Source organism: Macrobrachium nipponense, chromosome 35 (assembly GCF_015104395.2).
Source record: "Macrobrachium nipponense isolate FS-2020 chromosome 35, ASM1510439v2, whole genome shotgun sequence".
Taxonomy (NCBI): domain Eukaryota; kingdom Metazoa; phylum Arthropoda; class Malacostraca; order Decapoda; family Palaemonidae; genus Macrobrachium; species Macrobrachium nipponense.
The window spans coordinates 9,049,131-9,071,630 of NC_061096.1; the positions used below are offsets into that span (position 1 = coordinate 9,049,131).

General features: G+C 35.1%; 1 protein-coding gene across 5 annotated transcripts in view; it reads right to left on the bottom strand.

Annotated features, from left to right (window-relative positions):
• Window positions 1-22,500, bottom strand: part of LOC135208415 (glutamate receptor ionotropic, NMDA 2B-like) — a 1,060,362-nt gene that overhangs the window by 304,755 nt on the left and 733,107 nt on the right. For all 5 annotated transcript variants that reach the window (XM_064240560.1, XM_064240561.1, XM_064240559.1 and 2 more), the window contains exon 6: window positions 3,068-3,251. In XM_064240560.1, the coding sequence (XP_064096630.1) occupies window positions 3,068-3,251 (184 nt within the window). The remainder of the gene's footprint in view (window positions 1-3,067; window positions 3,252-22,500) is intronic.

A 22,500-nucleotide genomic window follows, 5' to 3' on the forward strand; every position in this document is an offset into this window, starting at 1 on the left:
AAGATCTATTGATGAGAGGAAGAACTGCAGTTAAAACAGTTTCTTTTCTTTTATATTTAAAAGTAAGCCCACTGTCATTGTTTCTCTCCGAATATCTGTAAATTTATATTTTCTCTAAATCCTTCTCTCTATTTTTTTCAGATTTGAGGATAAATATGTAGAACCAAATCGACGAAGTGGGAGGATAACCGCTGGCCTTTGGGGTTGGATGGCGTCTTGCGGACAGGTGCTTTAGCAATCCATGAGCGATTAAATGGAAGGCAGTATGTTGACATTCTTGACGAGGTGCTGATTCCATCTGTTAGGATGCTACTGATTCCGGAACCGTTGCCCATATTCTTGCAATGGACAACTCCTCTGTTCATAATAGCATGCCAGTAAGAAAGTGGTTTACAGCAGCATCCAGAAGTTATTCGGATCGACTGGCCTGCAAAAATCTCCGGATCTCAATCCCATTGAATTGAAAATTTATGGGCCATTATGACAAAGGAATGGGATGGCTCCGTTCTGAACAGTAAACAAGCCATCATAAGCCATTGCTTGTCAGTGTGGGAGTCAATGCGTGGGGAAAATATTTGCAGTAGACTGTTGACAGTATTCCTAGACGGCTTAATTCGGTAATTAGACAACCTAGGCTCACATACTAAATATTAATTAACCCCTCTCTCTCTCTCTCTCTCTCTCTCTCTCTCTCTCTCTCTCTCTCTCTCTCTCTCTCTCTCTGTATGTATGTATGTATATGTAGCTATATATGTATGACGTGTTTAAGAACGCCGGGTTGTGTTTACTCTATTTTTGTTTTTTGCTGGAATTTGTATATTATTTTTCACAGGGACCTATGTATTTCAAAAAGAATTATACGTATTTTTTAAAAATATTATATTGGTATACCATTTACTTAACCTATACCTTCCGTTTTTATTATCAATCATATTCATTGTTTGCTACTTGGTTTACTAATGCCTTTACTAAGTACCGTTATTATTATCAATCATATTCATTATTTGCTGCTTGGTTTATTAATGCCTTTACTAAGTTACATTTCTTGAGATCTACCTAAGATTTCATTAGACCCAACTGGTGAAGGGTGCATAGTGGCCCGCCAATGGCTTAGCTTGCCTTAACCGTAGGCCAAGTGCACTTCGCGCTTCTCGATTATATCATTCTCCATTAAGCCTATAGGCCTATGAAGAAAATAATGACGGAAGTATACCACACCAAGACTGTGGAAGAATTTCACAAATCCTGCTTTATGGTCTTATAGACACCCTTCATAAGTTACAAAGATTTGATGCAACTTGTTGCTGTCTGGAATATAGCCCAGTATGTTATAAAGCCAATAGCATTGGCCTAGCCATTATTGTTTATAATACGTTGCAGTTGTCATTCTGTAGAATCTGCACTCGACAGTTGTAGCTGATAATATCCGACCTGATTATAGTCTTCCATTCCATAAAGTAAAAGTAAAATAATATAAATTAGTTGTGTTTCTAATAGCGAAGATTACTCTTCACCTCGCTTATTTATTCAGTTATTTATTATTTACTTTTCTCAAACTGAAGAAACCCCTCGGAGACTAGACTTATGTAGCACTAGCTATAACCTAAGCCTAAGCCATAATTTATTGCAAGTATCGAAATCATGATCTCGACTAACTTTGCTTTATACACAAAGCCACAAAAGCTAAAAGTAATAACTTCGAATTCATATCCCAAATGCACCCATTTTTATCATTAGACTATGCTCTGCTCAACTTTTCTCTTGCTCTCCATCGCGATGTCCTCTTTCACAGTGGTCCAGACTGACGATTCCACACGACTCGTGGAAGTCACGGTGATCTGAGGTTTTCATGCTACAGTAACGTATTTAGTTTTCGTTCAGAAAAAATTTTATTGTAGCGTGAAATATTTTTTGGTTTTCAGGTCCAATATATTTCAATTATAAGATTCTATATAACAAGTGACCTCAACTTTTCCTCATATATACAACGTTTTATAAAATACGAGAATTTAATACCTAAGTGGCAACTTGAGAACAACGCTTGTCCAGTACAAAAATAAAAAAGTCACACGAGTTTTGCTGCATACTGTACAATCATCACAATAAATAGTAATATGAATTATTATCCTAATTAACGAAATGGATAAAAGGATTATAGCTAAGAAAAAAAAGGCAACCTTTCCTGAAAGTTATAAACATGTACAAAGTAGAAAAAAAAATTTTTTCGTTATTGAACAAGATTACGCAATGTAATATTTTGAAATCATGAGAGAGAGAGAGCGGAGGAGAGAGAGAGAGGGATGGGAGAAGAGGGAGATGAGAGAGAGGAGAGGGGGGGAGAGTTTTGGAGAGAGGGAGGGGTTTTTTGGGGTATAGTGTGTGTGTGTGTGTGTGCGTGTTTGTAGAGAATTGTGATTTGTGGTTACTATTCACTTTCCTTCGCATCGCTGGATGTAATTTGGGAAAACTAATTTGACTTATATGGTATGATATAGGTTATGAATTCTTAGCGTTAAACTTTTCGCTGACGACTGAAAAACTACATTTTCACAGGTTTACTACTGAAGAGGTTTACGTAATCGATTTCATCACACTTTAATTTTTTCAATGCAAGTTAGCGTTCATTTCAGGATAATAAATTGCGCATAAAAAAAACATAAAAATGCGCCAAAGCTGTCTGAAACTCTCACCCACAACCCATTAATTTTCAGCTGCGGCCCATGAAACTTTAGGCTTTACATTAAATAAAATAAAAATTACTGAGGCTAGAGGGCTGCAATTCGGAGTGTTTGATGATTGGGGGGTGGATGATCAGCATACCAAATCTGAGGGCGGACAGATTTTTTTTTTTTTTTTTTTTTTTTTTTTTTTTTTTTTTTTTTTTTTGTTTTTTTTTTTTTTTTTTTTTTTTTTTTTTTACAGAAAACTAAAAAGCTATGAGAATTCCAACAAATACAAAAGTAGACCAACAAAAACATTCAGTGCGTCATAAAGCACCTGTAGGTTTTAGTTTTACAAAAATCCTCACGCACTAAAATGGGCGGTGTGTGTTGGGATCACGCCTTACCTGTAGAAGGTAGCACCGAGTGTCCATCGAGCATTGGTCTGGTTCTCGCAAGAGAGTTTTGGCTGGAGGCTGAGATGTTCGTTCCGGGCGTCGCTGAGGAAGTTCATGACCCCGTAACCGAATATCCTGACGGTGGTGAAAATGGCCTCCTGTAACGCGTCGTCATTTGTGTCGAAGTGGACTCCTGAGGGAAAATAAGAAACGCATTGCAATCAGGTTTCAGGACATACTATGAAATACAACAATTTGGTTTAAACCATAATTTACAGACTTCTAACACCAAGTGTACTGCTTCATATTGGATAGCTTGCAAGATCAAGCAACACTGAGAAAATAAATTTTTAAATTTCATTGACAATCTTACCTAAAATATGTTTTTATATTATCTAAAGAAATTCATTCCTATAAAATCGTAATCATTAAAAAATTATTTGTACACACACACACACACACACACACACACACACACACACACCACACACACACACACACACATATATATATTATTATATATATATATATATATATATATATATATATATATATATAAAATATATATATATATATATATATATATATGTGTGTGTGTGTGTGTGTGTGTGTGTGTGTGTGTGTGTATGTTTGTGTGTATAAATACATTTTTACACTTTTCCCATAGGTGTTCCTTCCTTCATGCATTAAATTTATGCTGATATGTTTTAAATATAAGGACACCGGTAGACTTATTTTAATTCAATATAACACAACACAACAGTTTCTATAGTACGTGCTAACTTCGTAATTAATGTTCTACCATAAAGGTATGTTATTTTAATACATAAAGAAGTATGATTTTGATCTGGAGCCCAGTTCTGAATGGATTATGTCAGGACAGTAAACCATGTGACTAAATGAATGTTTACTCACTCTCCTCTTCTCCTCTCTCTCTCCTCATTTCTCTCTCTTCTTCTCTCTCTCTCTCTCTCTCTCTTGTGTTATACTAGTCACATTAAATTTTATTATATAACTGTTTAAAATTACCGACTGAAGCTATATAGTCTAAGTAAATCATTTTTATTTTTACTCTCTCTCTCTCTCTCTCTGACTTTTTCACAACTTTCAACTCTCTCTCTTTCCCTCCTTATACACATACGCAAACAAACAAACAAACAAACACACACACACACACATATACATATATATATATATATATATATATATAGATATCTAATATATATAGTATATATATATTATATATGGAACCTCACGCTTTTATGGCCACCATGTCGGCTTCACCTGCTATATTATTTATATATCTCAGAAAGCACAGGGATTTATAACAACCCATTCTGCTTATGTTAATCTCGGCAGTATTTTAAGAGAATTATATACCTGGTTGTTAGTTGACTGTGATGTGTCGAAGCTATACGATGAGTGGGTATTTGACTACCAACTTGATTTAAACATGTTTACTGGAAACTGATGGCAACCCCCGAAGAAGCCCTAAGGGAAAAGGCGTTTACATAAATTCTGTAATATACGACCAGTCGTCTCGTTGTCTTAGAAACGTCAATTTTAAATTTAGCCAGGGAACGACACTCCTCGCCCTGCATACAGAAGAGTAGACGTGAGCTTTTAAGTCTCCAAATCTCCAAGACACTCGAGAAGAAAAACTACCGTGAGGCCACCGTTCAAGGAAGTTAACGAAGGGATATGAGAGCTTCAAAACACAGGGATTTTCCCCCAATCTTCATTATTCTTTCCCTGGGAGGGTAATACTAATTAGGGGAAAAAAGAAATCATCTCTTGATCTTTTTTTTCCACGACCAACAAAAATAGCTGTTGTAAGATTACACGGAAGGCTAAGTAGGGCGCGGAGGAGAGCATCAGATATACACGTCATGCTCGATTCTTTTCAGTTAGAGCTAATTCCAGTGCTTAGGCAGCGTGGCCGGCAATTTCTCCTCGCCCCCAAAGGTCGGGAAGATAAAGGAAAGGTCGGTAAGGACGTAAAATTTCATCCCTTTTTTAAGAAATTGGGACCATTTCCTTCAAAGTTAGAGCAATACGTTTCATTAAAATATTTTCTCTCTCTCCGCCTCTCTCTTTTTACACACACACACAATATATCACACAAAATATATATAACATATACATATATATATCTATATATATATATATATAATATATATATATATATATATATATATATAAATATACTGATGATCAACCTGGTGCTGCTCAGGAAAGAACTCTGAATCTATAAACTCCCTCTCTCCACCTCTCCGTCACTCTTTCCCTCCTTCTCCTCCCTAACAACCCCTCTACTCTCTATCTCTCACTTCCTCTCCTTATCATTCTCTCACCTTCCAGTTAAGGTAGTTGCTTCAATTACACTGGCTAGTATTTTTGACAATTTTTATTTCGCCCCTTCTCGAACCCCCGCCCCACCCTTCCTATTAGGGGTGAACTTGGAATTGAAGGGCATGGGGAGTGTCACTTTTCATCTCAGCGACCTTAAAAACTATGGTTTAGAGACTAACATCTGTCGTTTTCGGTTGTTTTTATGTCACCTGCTTCCCAAACCCAGCGTCTTTTGGTGCCAGTGATTTCTTACCCCCATAATATACTTTTCCAGACAGTAAGCCATAATAAACCTGTCGAGTTTACTTAGCTGCTAAGTCTACGGGCAGAAACAGCCCATTTCAGGGAAACCCTTCCCTCCTCATTGCCTTTGGTGCCCTTTGGTGCTAGTTGTGTCTTACCGCCCCCCCCCCCCCCCCCCCCCACCCGAGTATTTTTTTCGCGATAGTAAGTTATGCTGGAGCACACACATACACTATTATTTATATATATATATATATATATATATATATATATATATATATATATGTCAATCATCAAGCTACATGTCATTTAATTTCAAATTCGCTCTTTCCAAGTAGAGTGAATTAGATCTTGAATGACAAACTAGGTGAAATTATTATGAGAAAAAAAATGCCAACGTGATGTGATAAAATTCATATATATATATTATATATATTATATATATATATATATATATAATATATATATATATATATATAATATATTATAATGTACTCTTGAAAACTGTATCCATGAATTATCTTTTTTTTTCATTAAGAGGATGTGATGGGCAATATCTAAATGGATGTATGTATGTGTGCGCATATGTGCCACATACACTTTTACACGCACTGAGCAATTTCAACCAGACTTGGTATAAATATAACTTAGCATCGGAGAAAGAAAACTGTGCATGTAAGACATCACTGCCACCAGAGGGGGGGATGTGGGGAGGGGTTAGGAAAGGGGTGGAAATAAAAATACCTGAAAACACCAGACATTAGTGTCTAACCCGTAGTTTGTGAGGTCACGGAGATGATTAGCGACACTCCCGAGGTCTTCAAGTCCAAGTTCTGCCCAGATAGGGAAGGGGGTGGGAATGGGGTGACTTGAAACTACAAATATTAGTGGCTAAGCCATAGTTTTTGATGTCGCTATAGTGACACTCCAGAGGCCCTTCCTAAAAGTTCAAGTTCTGCCACAATAGGGAGGGGGTGGAAAGCAGTGGCAATGGGGTGACATGTAAAAATAACCTAAAATGACAGAGATTAGCGTCTAATCCACAGTTTTCAAGATTGCTGAGATGAATAATGACAGTCCCAATGCCCTTTAAGTCCAAGTTCTATCCCGATAGGAAAGAGAGTTAAAAAATAAAATGTCAAAAATGAAGTATATTAGTATCTAATCCATAGATTTTGAGATCACTGGGAAAAACAGAAACACTCCTGGTGCCATTCAAGTCAAAGTTCAGTCCCAGTAGGAATAGGGGTGAGAAATGGTGAAATACAAAATGTCAAAAATGCTGGGCAATGTAACTAAAGAAATTATCTTAAAGGAGAGAGAGAGAGAGAGAGAGACGGAGAGAGAGAGAGAGAGAGAGAGAGGAGTATCAGTTATCAATCAGTCTTCCCGGGCACACACACACATATATATAATATATATATATATATATATATATATATATAATGATATATATATATATATCATATATATGTGTGTGTGTGTGTGTGTGTGTGTGTGTGTATGCATGTGTGTGTATATATATATATATTCATACATATATATATATATATATATTATATATATATATATATAAATATATATATTACAAGTGTGTGATGTGTTAGTGAATTACATATCATGTCTTGCTTGGAGACAGATTGAGCTGAAGAGGTAGCCTTCTTGAATGATGGAATCTGATGCGTATGCATTTTTAATCTGGAGGCTGTCCGTACTGTTGCCAGGGCAGTTTGGGGTGTGTTGAGTATGTACATTCACTTGACGGATGTCACAGGTCTAACCGACCGAGGCACTTGCGAGAGAGACACATTCCTTTTGTGATAGGAAAGAGGTCGGTTTGGTAAACACCAGGTGTTGGGAGAAAACCCCATCATAAAGGTATGGCACATATTTTAAATGACTTAGAAACAGTTGCCTTTGAAAAGAGAGAGAAGTGTGAAATGTATCTCTTTACTTAATATTGCCTTTGAAAAGAGAGAGAAGTGTGAAATATATCTCTTTACTTAATATTGCCTTTGAAAAGAGGGAAGTGTGAAGTGTATCTCTTTACTTAATGTTATGTTATGTATCTTTATTACAGATGGGCTCTATTCCATGATATTAGAGACGGAATTCTCTATCTTGACCAATACAATGAAACAATTGACATTTTGGGTCTGGGAGTGAATACTTAGCCAGGAGAGTGGAATGATAACTTATTAGTTTTCTTTGAGGGGCAGACTTGGGTTTTTATCATTATGACTTATTAATCATTTTGTTCTATTTTATGTTCATCTGCTTTGGGTAATAAATAGTATATTTTTGAATTTATGTGAGCTTAATAGCCTAATGACATGTTTGCAGATAGAGGGCGCCGCTGTCAACAGGTAAGGGTTTCCAGTTTGTGTAGTTTTGTCAAAAAGGTGTAAAATATATATGGAACTTCTTAATTATATGCAGTTTTACAAAATATATTGATACAAGTCTTTAAAAAATAATCGGAGAATCTAAAAATATTTTGTTTCGTCTTTTTTCTTTGATTACTTTTCCATCAGTGATTACCATTCCAGTAAATCTTAATTCACTTTTACTTCTCTTTCTCACAGAAGAGTTGGCTCAGTCTTTACAGCCACAAACATTTAGTAGGACATCAGTAAGTGATTTTAGGTGTTATGAAGGTACAAGGAAGCTTTCAGATTCTTCTCATCCATAGTCAATCAGCTCACGCAAAACACTTTTCCAAAAGAGTAACAGCATCATGAACAGCAAGGAATGTTCTTTGAGCGTAAATGTCCCTTTAAGACACTGGTTGTTGGTGGAAGAGTAGCCAGTGAATTATTTAGACTTTTGTGGCAGTCTTCATATCAAAATTCATCAAAAGTAACAACTTGTGTCTGAGTTGACCAGACCTTAAGATATTTCTCAAGATTCTGTACATCAATGTCAGAAGTTATTTGTTTCGCCAAAGTCGGTTAGGAATAACACTGGACCAACAGCCACTACTCCATACTTTGTGCCTATCTTCCTGAGAACATCATTCCCAGAGGCTTAAGAATCACTGTTTCTTGCCATTTCCGAAATGTATCCCAAGTACTGACAGATCATTGGATTCAAATGTGTCAATGTAACACAGCATGATAGTGAGGACATATGGATCATTAATGTTGAGTTGAGCTGCCCAGTTGACATGTGGCACTAACCGATAATCTACCTCCTCAATAGAATTCTTCAGTTCCATTAGGGTATAGACTTCACTGTTTGTAAAACTCTGAGCTGGAAGAATCTCACCATTCACTATACCCCCTTTCACTACAAGTGATGTACTAGTCTCTGCTGAATATATCTTGGCGTCAGTGCTAACGAGACTCTATATTGTGTTTGTTATTTGATGATGGTCAGAATATCTCCAACTGGACAGGCACTGGTGTTCCTGGAGAGATTGATACCACACTGGTGTTACTGAAAAGATTGATACCAAGTCCATGCTGCCTGAGGTCGATACATTTCGGATTCTTTCTGACTCTTTGGCTGACTTTTCTAAATAACTGTCTAAGGGCCCTTTCACACTATGCGATTCTTGTCGCACAAGATACGATTACAGTGCCAGATCTAAATGCAACACAAAATTGCGCAAATCGTACATTTGTCCGACTGCCGTACAAAGTAATCCAATTTTTGACAAGCGCTTGCAGTCTGCTCTCAGCCTGTAGTGGTGACTAGATGGACAGGAAGAGAAAATTATTGTCTTTATTTATTACATTTGAGAAAAAAGAAGAGAAAATCTAGAATTCACTCGGTACACCCTTTGAATACACAAGGCACTTGTATGGTGCATTTTCCACAATTTTCGAGGAGCTGAAGAGAGATAATGATAAATTTTTCAATTACCTCAGAATGTCTAAAACAACCTTTGAGGAACTCTTGTCACATCTACAAGACCAGTTGCTAAAAGAAATACAACTTTCAGAGATGATATTTCGCCAGCACAACAACTGGCAGTTGCCATCAAGTAAGAGGAAATAATATGGACCTTTCCTTGTAAATTTGCTTTCCATATAGAAATTAAAAAGGAGAAATGAAAACAACTAGTGTTAGCTGAAACATCTCTATTTATCAAAAGTATAAACTGATACATCTATATAAAAACTAAAATCTTTTACTTCGATATAAAAAATGCATAACTCTCTCTGTTTCATTAATTAATGTAAATAAAACGTAAGTGTTAACAATAAAAACTTCTTAAAAAATCATATATATCGAAATCAAAAGCTTTTAGTCCTCTTTTATATCAATAATCTGCCGATAACCTTCTAATAATTTCAGTATCAAAACGTATATGTAACCTAAATGAAAAAAAAAAAAAGCAAATCATTTAGTAAATCATTTCTCAGTAGTTTATACTTAAGCTATCCATACCTGTAGTTCTTTCTTATTTACGAATAACACCATTGTTATTATCATTATCGTATGGTGGTTTTTCGTTGCATGGAACTAGTGGTTATTCAGCAACGGGAATAACACTATTTATATCCTTCAAATGTTTTCAATACCCAATGCACCCGATCACCAGAAGCAGCGGAGGTCTACTGCTGCCGCACGTATATGCATGAAAAAATCGCATAGTGTGAAGACACGTATTGAAAGCAATGGCCAACTGCAATCGCGTCTGGGTGCAGCACCGGACATGGCCAGTGGGGCCTGTCGGCTTCAATGCGATGCCGGACCGACATAGTGCGAAAAGGTACATTAGGAATAATAGTCGACTGCTAGTCGCATGTAGGTGCGACATCGTGTCGCATTTACGTGCGACATAGTGTGAAAGGGCCCTAAGACGATGTAGATTTCTTGAGTAGGACAAACAGACTGTGCCTTCTGAAAGATGGCCGTTACTGACTGACCAAATGATTTCTGTGTTATCATCCATATCATTTATATTAGTGACATGAAATCGAAAAGTACAGTTGTTTTAGAGCTAGTCTGCTCAAGTTTCATATATGGAACAACTACAGACAATCTAACTCTAGTCTTTCACTTTCTAAATATATCACTTGCCATAAAGCAGACACTCCACATAGTCAAATTCCTGAAGAGTTTCATCAGTGATTCCAGTTTGAACATAAAGGTGCCTTTTGTTGTGCAAAAAGATACATATCCAGTAGTGGCACAGACAATACTGTAATTGAAACTGTTACCTTAAACAATCAGATGCCACAAGGTTCTTTATGAGCCAAACCATCTCTAGAAATATACACCAGCACTGGCCTAGCTCTGGCTTTACAGAAGCAGACTTTTTGAACTCTAAAAATGACTGCTGTAACTTTTGCTCTTGATTCACCACATAATCAGAAATGCTGAGCTGTGTATGCAGTATGTTTTGCTTTTAGTGCCTCTGCTAAATCTGTAACTCACTGAGTATGTTTCCATACTCATTCCTTTCAGCAGAATTCCAGAATGCTTTCCAGGTAAGGTGGTTCAATAGCTTCTGACACAATGCGCATACCTTGGAAAGCACGTACATAATGCTTCCCCTTAAGAACAGCATCAAGTGTCCTGATGCTAAATATTTCACATTCAATTACAGCATCGTCCATTGCCACTACCGGATATGTGTCTCCCTGCACGACAAAAGGGCTACTTTAGTCATGTGGAACATTCCCAACATTAGGTACAAATCACTAAAGTCATCGGAGTTGCTCAGGACAATATCTACTACAATGTGAAACACACCCTCATCCCATATTATTAGCAGTTTTGACTATTTAAGTTGTTCTCTAACACTGGAAATTTCTCAAGGCAGTATACCGTGGCATAATTGGTTACTGGGTGAGAAACGATTGGAAGAAAGCCAACCTTTTTTAGGGGTATGTGGCTCTGAGATATTGCAGCATGGATGGCTCCCCAGGATGGCAGGTCTCTTAGTCTGGTTTTCCACACCTTACATAAGATATCAAGAATTTTTTTTTCTTTGCACTTTGTAATGCTGCATCTGAAAGAGGCAGTCCATCATCATCACCTATGTTGAAAATCAGAATTTGAACTATGAAATGGATTTTTAAAAATAAAAATAATTTTATACGAAATGGAACATTTAACCTTGAATATTTTACAGGAGCCTAAAATTAATATATTCCATTCCTAAATACCTGATTACAAAATGGCCTCCGGAATGAATGTCCCAAAATTAAAAGGTTTACCCAAATTGATTTGATTCATTAGCCGCTTTAGAAACCATTTCTGCACCAAAACCGCATGCTCAACCACTGTTTACCGATATGCAGCATGGATCCTGGACTACGCGCAGAAAGATGTTAAACTACCGAGGCGACATAACACACTTCGCCTCAGACCCACTTTACAACTACAAGCAAATTTCGGGTCTTTATGCTGAAACAGATTTTTTCACAAATACCTACAATTACGTTCGATAAAATCTCATTTCTTTTCACAGTACGCATGCTCTTTAACTTCTCTTCAATTTCTGTACAGAGATTGTTTTCTAGGTTCATGTACACTGTGTAAAGGTTTATTTTACCTTTATTCACCTCTCACAACTTCTTAACAAAACAAATGATCCACCTAACCTCTGGCTCCCCTAAACACACACTGATCTTCTCCTCTTAATACTCGCTGTAATTGGCCTCCTTTCTTAAACAAATCTAAACTTTAACTTTCACTGATAGGCCTATAGTAAGACCATGATGCCTCTATAGGCCTATCAGTGAAAGTTAAAGTTTAGATTTGTTTGAGAAAGGAGGCCAATTACAGCGAGTATTAAGAGAAGATCAGTGTGTGTGTGTGTGTGTGTGCGTGTACGAACAATATACACATTCTCATGTTTATACGAATAAAGACGAAAATAATTATGTTACACCATCGATAAGGTCGCTGAAACAGCCAACCAACCCCAACCACTTTTTTATTCTTGAAGTGTTTGTATTTGCATTACGTAAACAAGGTGTCATCAGGCCTGATGCAATCTGCCTTAAATGTAGATCATTATTAGTCATTCATCTGACACACATAATAAACTAAAACAATGGACCAGAACATCGCCTAATCGCAGTGGTAATTTCAGAAGAATTTTAACCGAGAAACCCCGTTCTCTAAATCTGACAGCGGCAAGTTTATCACATAACAGATTTCCTTTCTCTTCGCACACACTCATCAAGGTGAGCCTTTGATAAATGGAGCATTTAGAAAAGGAACTCCCTTTGATCCTGGAATGGGGTCTGAAAATACTTCTTCAAACGCGTTCCAGTTTTAATACCGGAAACATTGCAGCACAGACAACACTGAGCTGAAATTCGTATGGTGTGGTCTTCGTTGCAAAGTTCGTAGCAAAAATAACGAAAAGGTTAATTGTTTGTGTGTGTGTGGATATATATATATATATATATATATATATATATATATATATATATATATATATATATATATATATATATATATATATATATATATATATATATATATATATATATATATATATATATATATTTGTGTGTGTGTGTGCGTGCGCCTGTGTGTAAGAGGTTTTAATGTCATAAACAAATTCCCAATAAGTGTCTTCTTTTTATTTACTTATATTTTTTACCAATGTCAATCCCCTGTACAGTTTAAACATTTCAGCAATTTGGTCTTTTCTTAACTGTAGACTTCGATACGGGATTTGTTTGACCGAGATTATTTGCTTCGTGATTTCTGCAACTTCTGCCATATGTAAGTTTTTTTGGTCTCGTGAAACGAACGAAAAAAAAAAAAAAAAAAAAAAAAAACAGAGTTGAACCATAACTTCAGAGTTCTCAAGTACACTCATACTGAGAAATATTTATTTTAGTCGATATAGTTCCTTCGTGAAATCTGAAGTTTTGTGAACGATAAGTGTTTTTGGAGTATAATATAACGGTCCCTATCTTCCCTTTTCTCTCTCTCATTCTGACGTGAGCTCTCCCATCAAATAAATAATACACAGCAGCGACCCTTTCAAACTCTCCGGGGAGGTTCGATTCGCCAGAACAAAACCACAATGATTGATGGAACTAATGAAAACCGGCCGATTTGCATAGGAGCTGTCGTGCTCCGACGAAGAACTGGCAGGGTCTTATGACAAGGAGGATATGCATTAAACGATTAACCAGCTGGATTTCCTTGACTGAAGTCCTTCGTGCTGTTGTATATTATAGCTGAATAATTTATTTAGGTCGACGCAGGTACAACAGAGATGATACTATTAACTAAGAACTGAATTTGTATCTTATTCATATATTCAATGAATACGGTAGATTACTGAAAAGTGATGGAGACTCTTAATCAACAAATAAAAAAGTGAATAAAGAATTAGGCGAAAATAAACGAAGAAAATTACTTTAACAAGGATTGTTACACCTTTCATAATATGTGAGACCCAGTTGCAAGGAGCATTTTATTAGCGAATCACAAGTACAATGACGATGGTAAGCAGGTGATACCATCAAATAAATTCTATATGCATCTTGCAGATGATTTCTATCTACACAATTATGATGTATGAACTGAAAACTGTTTATAATAATTCGCTATTTTCACGCCAAAAAATACAGATGATATCAAACGCAGCCAACACACATAATATAAATAAAAGGTATCAGACCTTTAATAAACTAAATTTAACTTTAACATGACGTTTATAACAAGAGTATCCACATTTAGTACTCTCTCTCTCTCTCTCTCTCTCTCTCTCTCTCTCTCTCTCTCTCTCTCTCTCTCTTAACGGACTATTCCTTTATTAGAGCCCCAAACAGAATATATAGTATTTGTATAACATTCAAGTACTTAGTTTCTTTCATTTTTAATTTCATTACTATTGTTTCTTTTGACAACTAATTATTAATTACAGAGAAGACCGATGATGAATGAAAAGATAAAATAAGGAAGTAGAAAAATAACGACCATTTCTTTAACTTAACCCATGTATGGGAATCATTTTGCCCACTACATTGGTTGAAATTAGATTCATAGCCTACGGCTACTTCTTTACTATAATAGTCAGTCAGCAACATTATCTGAAATATCTGCTTCGAACAGCAAATGGAAAACAAATATTTTAAATGAGTATTCTTCTCCAGTTTAACACGTGAGCTTAATCACAGTATATTAGGCTGTAGCAAAATGTATATAAAGCGATTATGCTGTAAAGGAAATATTTTTCGTAAAATAAAAATATACTGTTAACAAGAGAGAGAGAGAGAGAGAGAGAGAGAGCAGGGAGTGAAAAGTTTTGGAATCACATTCCTTTGTTCCTATACAATGGCAAAACATAACAGCATTCCTATATTTCCAACAGACATCAAAGAGATGAAATCCTAGATATCAAAAAATAAAAAAAAGAGAGAGAGAGAGAGAGAGAGAGAGAGAGAGAGAGAGAGAGAGAGAGAGAGAGAGAGAGAGAGAGAGGTGAATAAAACATCGAAATAAGAATGAAGTATACCGCTCGAACTATAAGTAGGCAGTTGAATTTTGTCCAGGAAGATTTTCTCCATTTGAGAAGAAAGCTTTCAGAGGAACATTAGGAGTCAGAGCCTAGGATAGAGCCAGAAATGATGACATAAGGGAAATTACGGAAGTTCTATGGGTCCATGAGATAAAGATGGAAAGGAATTTGGAGATGGTCAGTTGGGGTGCTGAGGGCGCCAGAAGAGCTGTAATGGTCTTAGAGCTCTTCTGGCGCTTAGATGAGAACTATGAGAATGGAGGCTGAAGAATAGTAGACATATGTGGAAGATACAGACACTGGAAAAGTATGAGTGGCGAAGTGCCACATAGGCATTTCTGCTACATGTGGCGTCAGGAACCATAAAGATTATGACGATGATAAAATTACTGTCACATACTTTTAATTGTACAGCAATTTGTGTAAATGAGTACACTAATAGTTCATACTCATACATTGCAGCTAAAAGTAGCTCCATTTTTTGTTTTTTGCTATTTTTGGCTTTTTCATTTTATTTACTAAATACATGACACACAATTACACATTTCATACAGTACATACACTAGAAGTAGCCTGTTATAGCATATTTGTTTTAGTAATTTCATGCCATCTATAGCAGTTGCAATCATTAAGAGAGGTATTGCATTTTTTAGGATACTCACTTTCTTTCTCTTATGTGAAGAATGGCTTTGAGTTTTGTTACCCTTATCATGCAATGAGCATGAAATAACGTTCTGCCAAGTGAACTAAAACGTTCGAGTATCGCTGTTACTGTTAGTACGTTCATATGAGAGTATATATCTATTTATATATATATATATATATATATATATATATATATTAATATATCTATATATCTTTATATATATATATTATTATCATATATATATACTATATATATATATATATATATATATATATATATATATTATTATATATATATATATACACTCTCATATGAACGTACTAACAGTAACAGCGATACTCGAACGTTTTAGTTCACTTGGCAGAACGTTATTTCATGCTCATTGCATGATAAGGGTAACAAAACTCAAAGCCATTCTTCACATAAGAGAAAGAAAGTGAGTATCCTAAAAAATGCAATACCTCTCTTAATGATTGCAACTGCTATAGATGGCATGAAATTACTAAAACAAATATGCTATAACAGGCTACTTCTAGTGTATGTACTGTATGAAATGTGTAATTGTGTATATATATATATATACAATGTGTATATGTATATATATATATATATATATATATGTATATATATAATATATATATATCTATATATATATATAATTATATATATAGTATATATCTATATATATGTATATATATACTACACACCATACACATGAGTATCACTTATCTTTTAGTACATCAAATACATATCATGTGATACACATAAATTTAAATTATGTGGCTGAAATTCGTCTTAAGCAATTAAATATATTTAAATTATTTAGATTTATAAAGTATCCGGATCCGTGAGGGTATGGTCATCAAATATACACACTTGCATTCGCATTCGCAAATCCAAAAGATTGATATCAGCATCTGCAAATTTTCAAAAACTCATATTCGCTTCCGCATCCGCAAATCCCATTTTCTGACACCCCAATACATCTCAAATACATACATACATACATATATACATACATACATACATACATATATATATATATATATATATATATATATATATATATATATATATATATATATATATATAAGGATGAAAATGGAAATATTATCAACAAAAGAGATGGAGTGATATAAATTGCAGAGGGTTTCTATACAATGCTGTACAGTAGTACAATAGTGATTTAGTAAATAACTTTATCGATAGAAATAATGAAACACCTGAGCCGGTACCAAAAGTAATAGTAGGAGAAGTAAAGAAAGCATCAAAATGCATGAAAAGAAACAAAGTTGAAGGAGAAGATCGCCTAACAATTGATTTAATACTAGATGGAGGAGATTTCATAATAGTAAAACTTAATGAACTCTACACAAAGTTTTTGCAAGAATGCTCTATACTTACAGCTGGGAAAAATTTTATCAATATATTAGTTCAAAAAAAGGGTGACACAAATGACCTGAAAAATTACCGCCCAATAAGTTTACTCTCAGTAATAAATAATATCTATAAAGATCATATTAGGCCGAATAGAAAGACAGCTAGACTTTAATCAACCAAGAGAGCAGGCAGGTTTTGTTGGAAGAGGGTATTCAATAACTGACCATATCCATGTAATTATCCAGCTAAAGGAAAAATCAACAGAGTATGACCAACCACTATGTATGGCATTTGTAGACTATGAGAAAGCTTTTGATTCTGTCAAAACTTCAGTGGTAATAAAAGCCCTTCAAAGCAAGGAATAGATGAATCTTATGTTATAACACTTGAAGATATCTATACGGGTAGTACAGCAATCCTAAGACTACATAAAGTCAGTGAGATATTTTCGATTGAGAAAGGAGTTAGACAAGGACACCCCATCTCTCCTAAACTATTCACAGTGTGCCTGGAAGAAGTTTTGAAGAACTTAGATTGGGAAAATGTAAGAATTAACATTAATGGAGAGTACCTTAACAACTTAATAAGATATGCAAATGACAGTTCTACTCAGTGAATCAGGAGAGAAATTTCAAAGGATGATAGAAATTTTGAATAAAGAAAGCAGAAATGTAGAACTGAAAATGAAAAGAGTAAAACTAAGATAATCTTCAATGAAAAGGCAGAGACAGATTGTTAATGAATACACATATTCAGGACAGACAGTATGTATTTCCCCAGGGCTTGAGACCGAAATTAAAAGAAGGATAATCATGGGATGGACAGCTTTTGGTGAACAAAATGGGATTATGAAAAGTAAAATGCCACTTTCTCTAAAAAGAAAAGTATTTAGTCAGATGGTCTAACCAGTAATAACTTATGCATCAGAAACTTGGAGCTTTACTAAAGCCTTAGAACATAAGCTAGTTACTACTCAAAGAGCTATGGAAAGAGTAATGATGGGAATAACACTAAGAGACGGAAAAAGAGCAACATGGATACGAGAGTAAACTAAAGTAGAAGATATTTTAACAACAAGTAAGAAAAAGAAATGGACGTGGGCAGGACATATAATGAGAATGTCAGATAATAGAAGGACAAAAAGAATAACAGAATGGGTCCTTAGAGATTGCAAACGAAGCAGGGGAAGTAAGAGAAGACGATGGATTGACGAGCTAAGAAAATTTACGGGTATGGACTGGCATAGAAAGACCATAAACAGACGCGAGTGGAAGGACATGTCTGAGGCCTTTGTCCTGCAGTGGACTAACAACAGCTGATGACGATGATATATATACATACTGAGCCGTGCATTTTGCATATGCGTGTTTGTGTGTGTGCGCTAGTGAATTGAGTTTTATGTCTGTTTTTCACTCAAGCATTTGCAGTAACACTCGGAATACTAATTCATTCGTCTTTACGAAAATCCCTGCTGTATTGTGAAACAAATAAAACATTTGAATATCCGGTAACCATATCGATAAAGCAATACATCAATAAAAGACTGATTTATCAACTATAGATTACCCCTATTCAATCAAGTATTGACAATGACTAATAGAAACTCAGGCCGTTGTATAACGTACAGAATTGGATTGGTTTTAGGTAGGACATATGGCGAATTTTACTGATAATGCTTAACATTTCCTTCCCAATCCGTAAGTGAATATTGTTTATAATATATTTTCAGGTATAGTAAATTGAGAATATATGTTAGTTGTCTAATAAGCATATGCAGAAAAGTCGAACTTGTAAACAAGGCCTGGGGATACAGTGGTATCGCTTCTAAAACAAATTCTGTTCAGTTTTCAAGCTCATTATACAGTCAGAAGTATTTGCTGGTAATTTATATTTCGACCTCTCGAGAACTTCGTATTATTATATTTTATTTGCATAAAATAAATATCAAGTGGTTACACAATAACTTCAATCTGACACACTGGATGTAAGTTCGAATCCTTCCGCGATCAACAGAATTCATTTGTTCTCCATTCGGGTCCTAGGCTTTGAATTTACAAGCGCATTTAAAAATGTGCAGAAACCTTAGAGGTCATTGTGGCTATTACGAAAGCGTAATGTATGATGTTAAAAACGAGAAAATTTAACTATGCAAAGACTTGTAAATTTTAAGCAAGAATGATAACATTTACTATTGTAATGACGTACTTATTCTTTCTCTCGCGTTAATATTGAATCGTAAGCATCATCATTAATTCTCTCCCGATCAATCGAATATCAAATTTCCCAATTATGATTATGAAGGCACAACAGCGCTTTCGTCGCTCGGCCTCCCTTCCTTCCTTTGGGCCACTGCATTCAGCCACACAGAAACCCCTTGATTAATGTTTTTAATGAAAAACAAACGATTTGCATAAATGCCCAAAGCGAGCGCTGGAGAGAGAGAGAGAGAGAGAGAGAGAGAGAGAGAGAGAGAGAGAGAGAGAGAGGATAGAGAGAGAGAGAGAGAGAAGAGAGAAAAAGAGAGAGAGACTTCCAATATGAACAATTAACCCGCGTTTTCTTTATCTGAACTCTTTTGTTTGTGCAGAAGGTGGTTCACGCTATATCCTTAATTTTACTGTTTTAAGGAAATAAAAATATAATATTCAATGTTATTATCTACTGACCTCTAGGCATATATGCATTTATATATATATATATATATATATATATAATATATATATATATATATATATATATATATATATATATAATTATATATGGTGTGTGTATGTATGCACATATAAAATGCACATATCGAATTTTGTGACGTGAAATGTAGTGCACTCACATTTCATTAAAACCTGTGTAACGTAGTGATTGTGCAGTGAATAAGATATTTTGTTAGTAACCATGGTGGATAATGGAAAATGGGCTAGCTAATAATATATTGTCCCAAATTAGTTGTGAAATTAAGTGCAATGCCCCCTGGAGCAATTCCCTCTATGAGTTGAAAGAAAAAGGAAATAAAGGATCTTAAGAAAAGCAGAGTAGACTTACAGGCAGGTAAGAGAAAAGATCACTGGATCTCACAACAAAAGATGTAAATGGAGAGGTGCTGTCTGCAGTGTACGCAATCTTGGGTCGATGCAGCCACTGCTTTAAAGTTGGGGGAGGATAATAGATTTGTTGTAACGATACAGGTGACAGAGTTACGTCCGAGTGGTATTGTGTATGTGAGTTTGATACACTGCTAATGATCCTATGCGTAGGTGTTTGAAGCGACTACATTATAAAAACAATCGGTTTGTAATATGGGTGATAGCATATTTAGTGGCAAAATTCATACATACATACATACATACATACATACACACATATATATATATGTGTGTGTGTGTGTGTGTGTGCGTGCGTGCGTGCGTGTGTGTGTGTATGAATGAAATCTCAAAAGCAAACTCAGACACTGTTATTAAGAAATCCCGGTTTTTTTTTACTAACCCCAAAAATAACACAGAATTTGTTTCCTTAGAAACTTTTAGGGGAATACTTTTTCCTTATCCATATGTTCTTCGCCTCCTACTTCAATTTCTGTTTATGGAATTACTGTACCTTCTATAATCGTCGTCTCATCACTTTTTAATAATGATTACCATATCCTCGAAAAAGAAGCGCCTAATGAAAAGCAAACGATTTGCATTAATGTTTCAAGGTGACGATTTGTCGAGAACTGACAGAGACTTTTAACACGAACAAGAATTACGTTACAAAAAGAACAATCCCGCTTCCTCTCTTGTTTGGCTTTGTGTTAATTGAAAGGGTTTCAGACTATTTGCTCACAAAATGTAAAGAGGAAACATTTAAACTGATTGAAAATGATCTCCTCTTATGAGGTGACCTTACGTCCCATTTAATTTATGAAAGATATAAAATAATAATCGCTACTGAACTGTATTTTCGAGTTACAAATGCCGACAGACGCATGCAAAATAAAGTAATAACAACTCTAATAATGATTATACGTCACAACTGCGTTGGTAATTGAACGAAAATAATCGCAACTGAATGAAGAAATACGGAAAAGTTATCCTTTCCTAAAGAAGTAATGTTTTCCTTTCTCCAACTCGAATGGATACTCGAAGTTCATTATGTTATTTCAGGCAAACCTCAATCATTTCTTAGGGGAGGAGTAATCGGGAAAAGATTCAGGTCTCGGTTATGAAGTCCCAGAGATATGAGAAGTTTACATTTGTTAGTCTTTCCACTTGAAGGAATTATCTTGACTCCTTAAATCTGTTTCAGTATTTAAATCGACTTCCTGCGTCAGGGTTTCAATTCCAGAATGTCTTATAATTAGATACAATTATATATATATATTATATTATAGATATATATATATATATATATAGATATATATATTGTATTATATATAATATATTAAATACAATTTTTATATATATATATATATATAATTATATATATATAATAGTATGTTCGTGTGCGTTTTCTAAAACTGGAATTAAGACGCAATATGAAATATAGGTAATCGTATGAAATGCCCAAGAACAAAGTGCGTCACTAAGTTCAACTGATCTAACACTCACGAGTAGACTTTCCTCGTGGCCTAACACTTGTTATCTATCGATCTGTCTATTCAAATATACATACATACATAGATACATACATACTTATATATATATATTTGTGTGTGTGTGTCTGTGTCTGTGTGCAGTTTTTTTAAACAGTACTATTATCACCTTCAATAATTCTTACAAAATCTTTCATGATAAGGCTGATAGCACTATGCCCTATTACACCCTGGCATCGACCCAGTGCAGTCGATTAACTTCAGGTACCTAATTAACTGATGAAGGTCAACAGACGCGACGTGGAGAGAGAGAAGGGGAGAGCCGAAATTTCTGAGGCCTTGACTTCGATTGTGTGTTCAGGATACGAATGTAAATACCAGTGTGAGCCTGTTTCCGGTTTTTTTCCCCACAGATAAGGAAACGCGTTATTCTTTTCAATACAGCAAAGAGACGCAACTGATATTCACCCTCAGCGATCAAAGCTTATTCAGTATTCAGCTTTTGAGCAAAATTATCAGCCAAATTCTAAATTCGACTTCAAAGGAATGAATGCTATTTTAATTTTGTTTTCATAAACTTTGCTTTAGCGTAAGTCATTGAATAATGAACAAACGAAAAAATCGTTGGGTAGATGGTTTCATAAATGAAAAATGCTGGCATCGATTTGTCTTCAGAATCTGATTAAAAAAAAATGAAATGAATTTTCTGCCTAACTGTTTCGTAAAGGTTTCTAATTCTTTAATTTAACACCAACTTAATAACTTCCGGCATTTATCTTGCCCAGTTAATAATTTCAGTGTTTGCA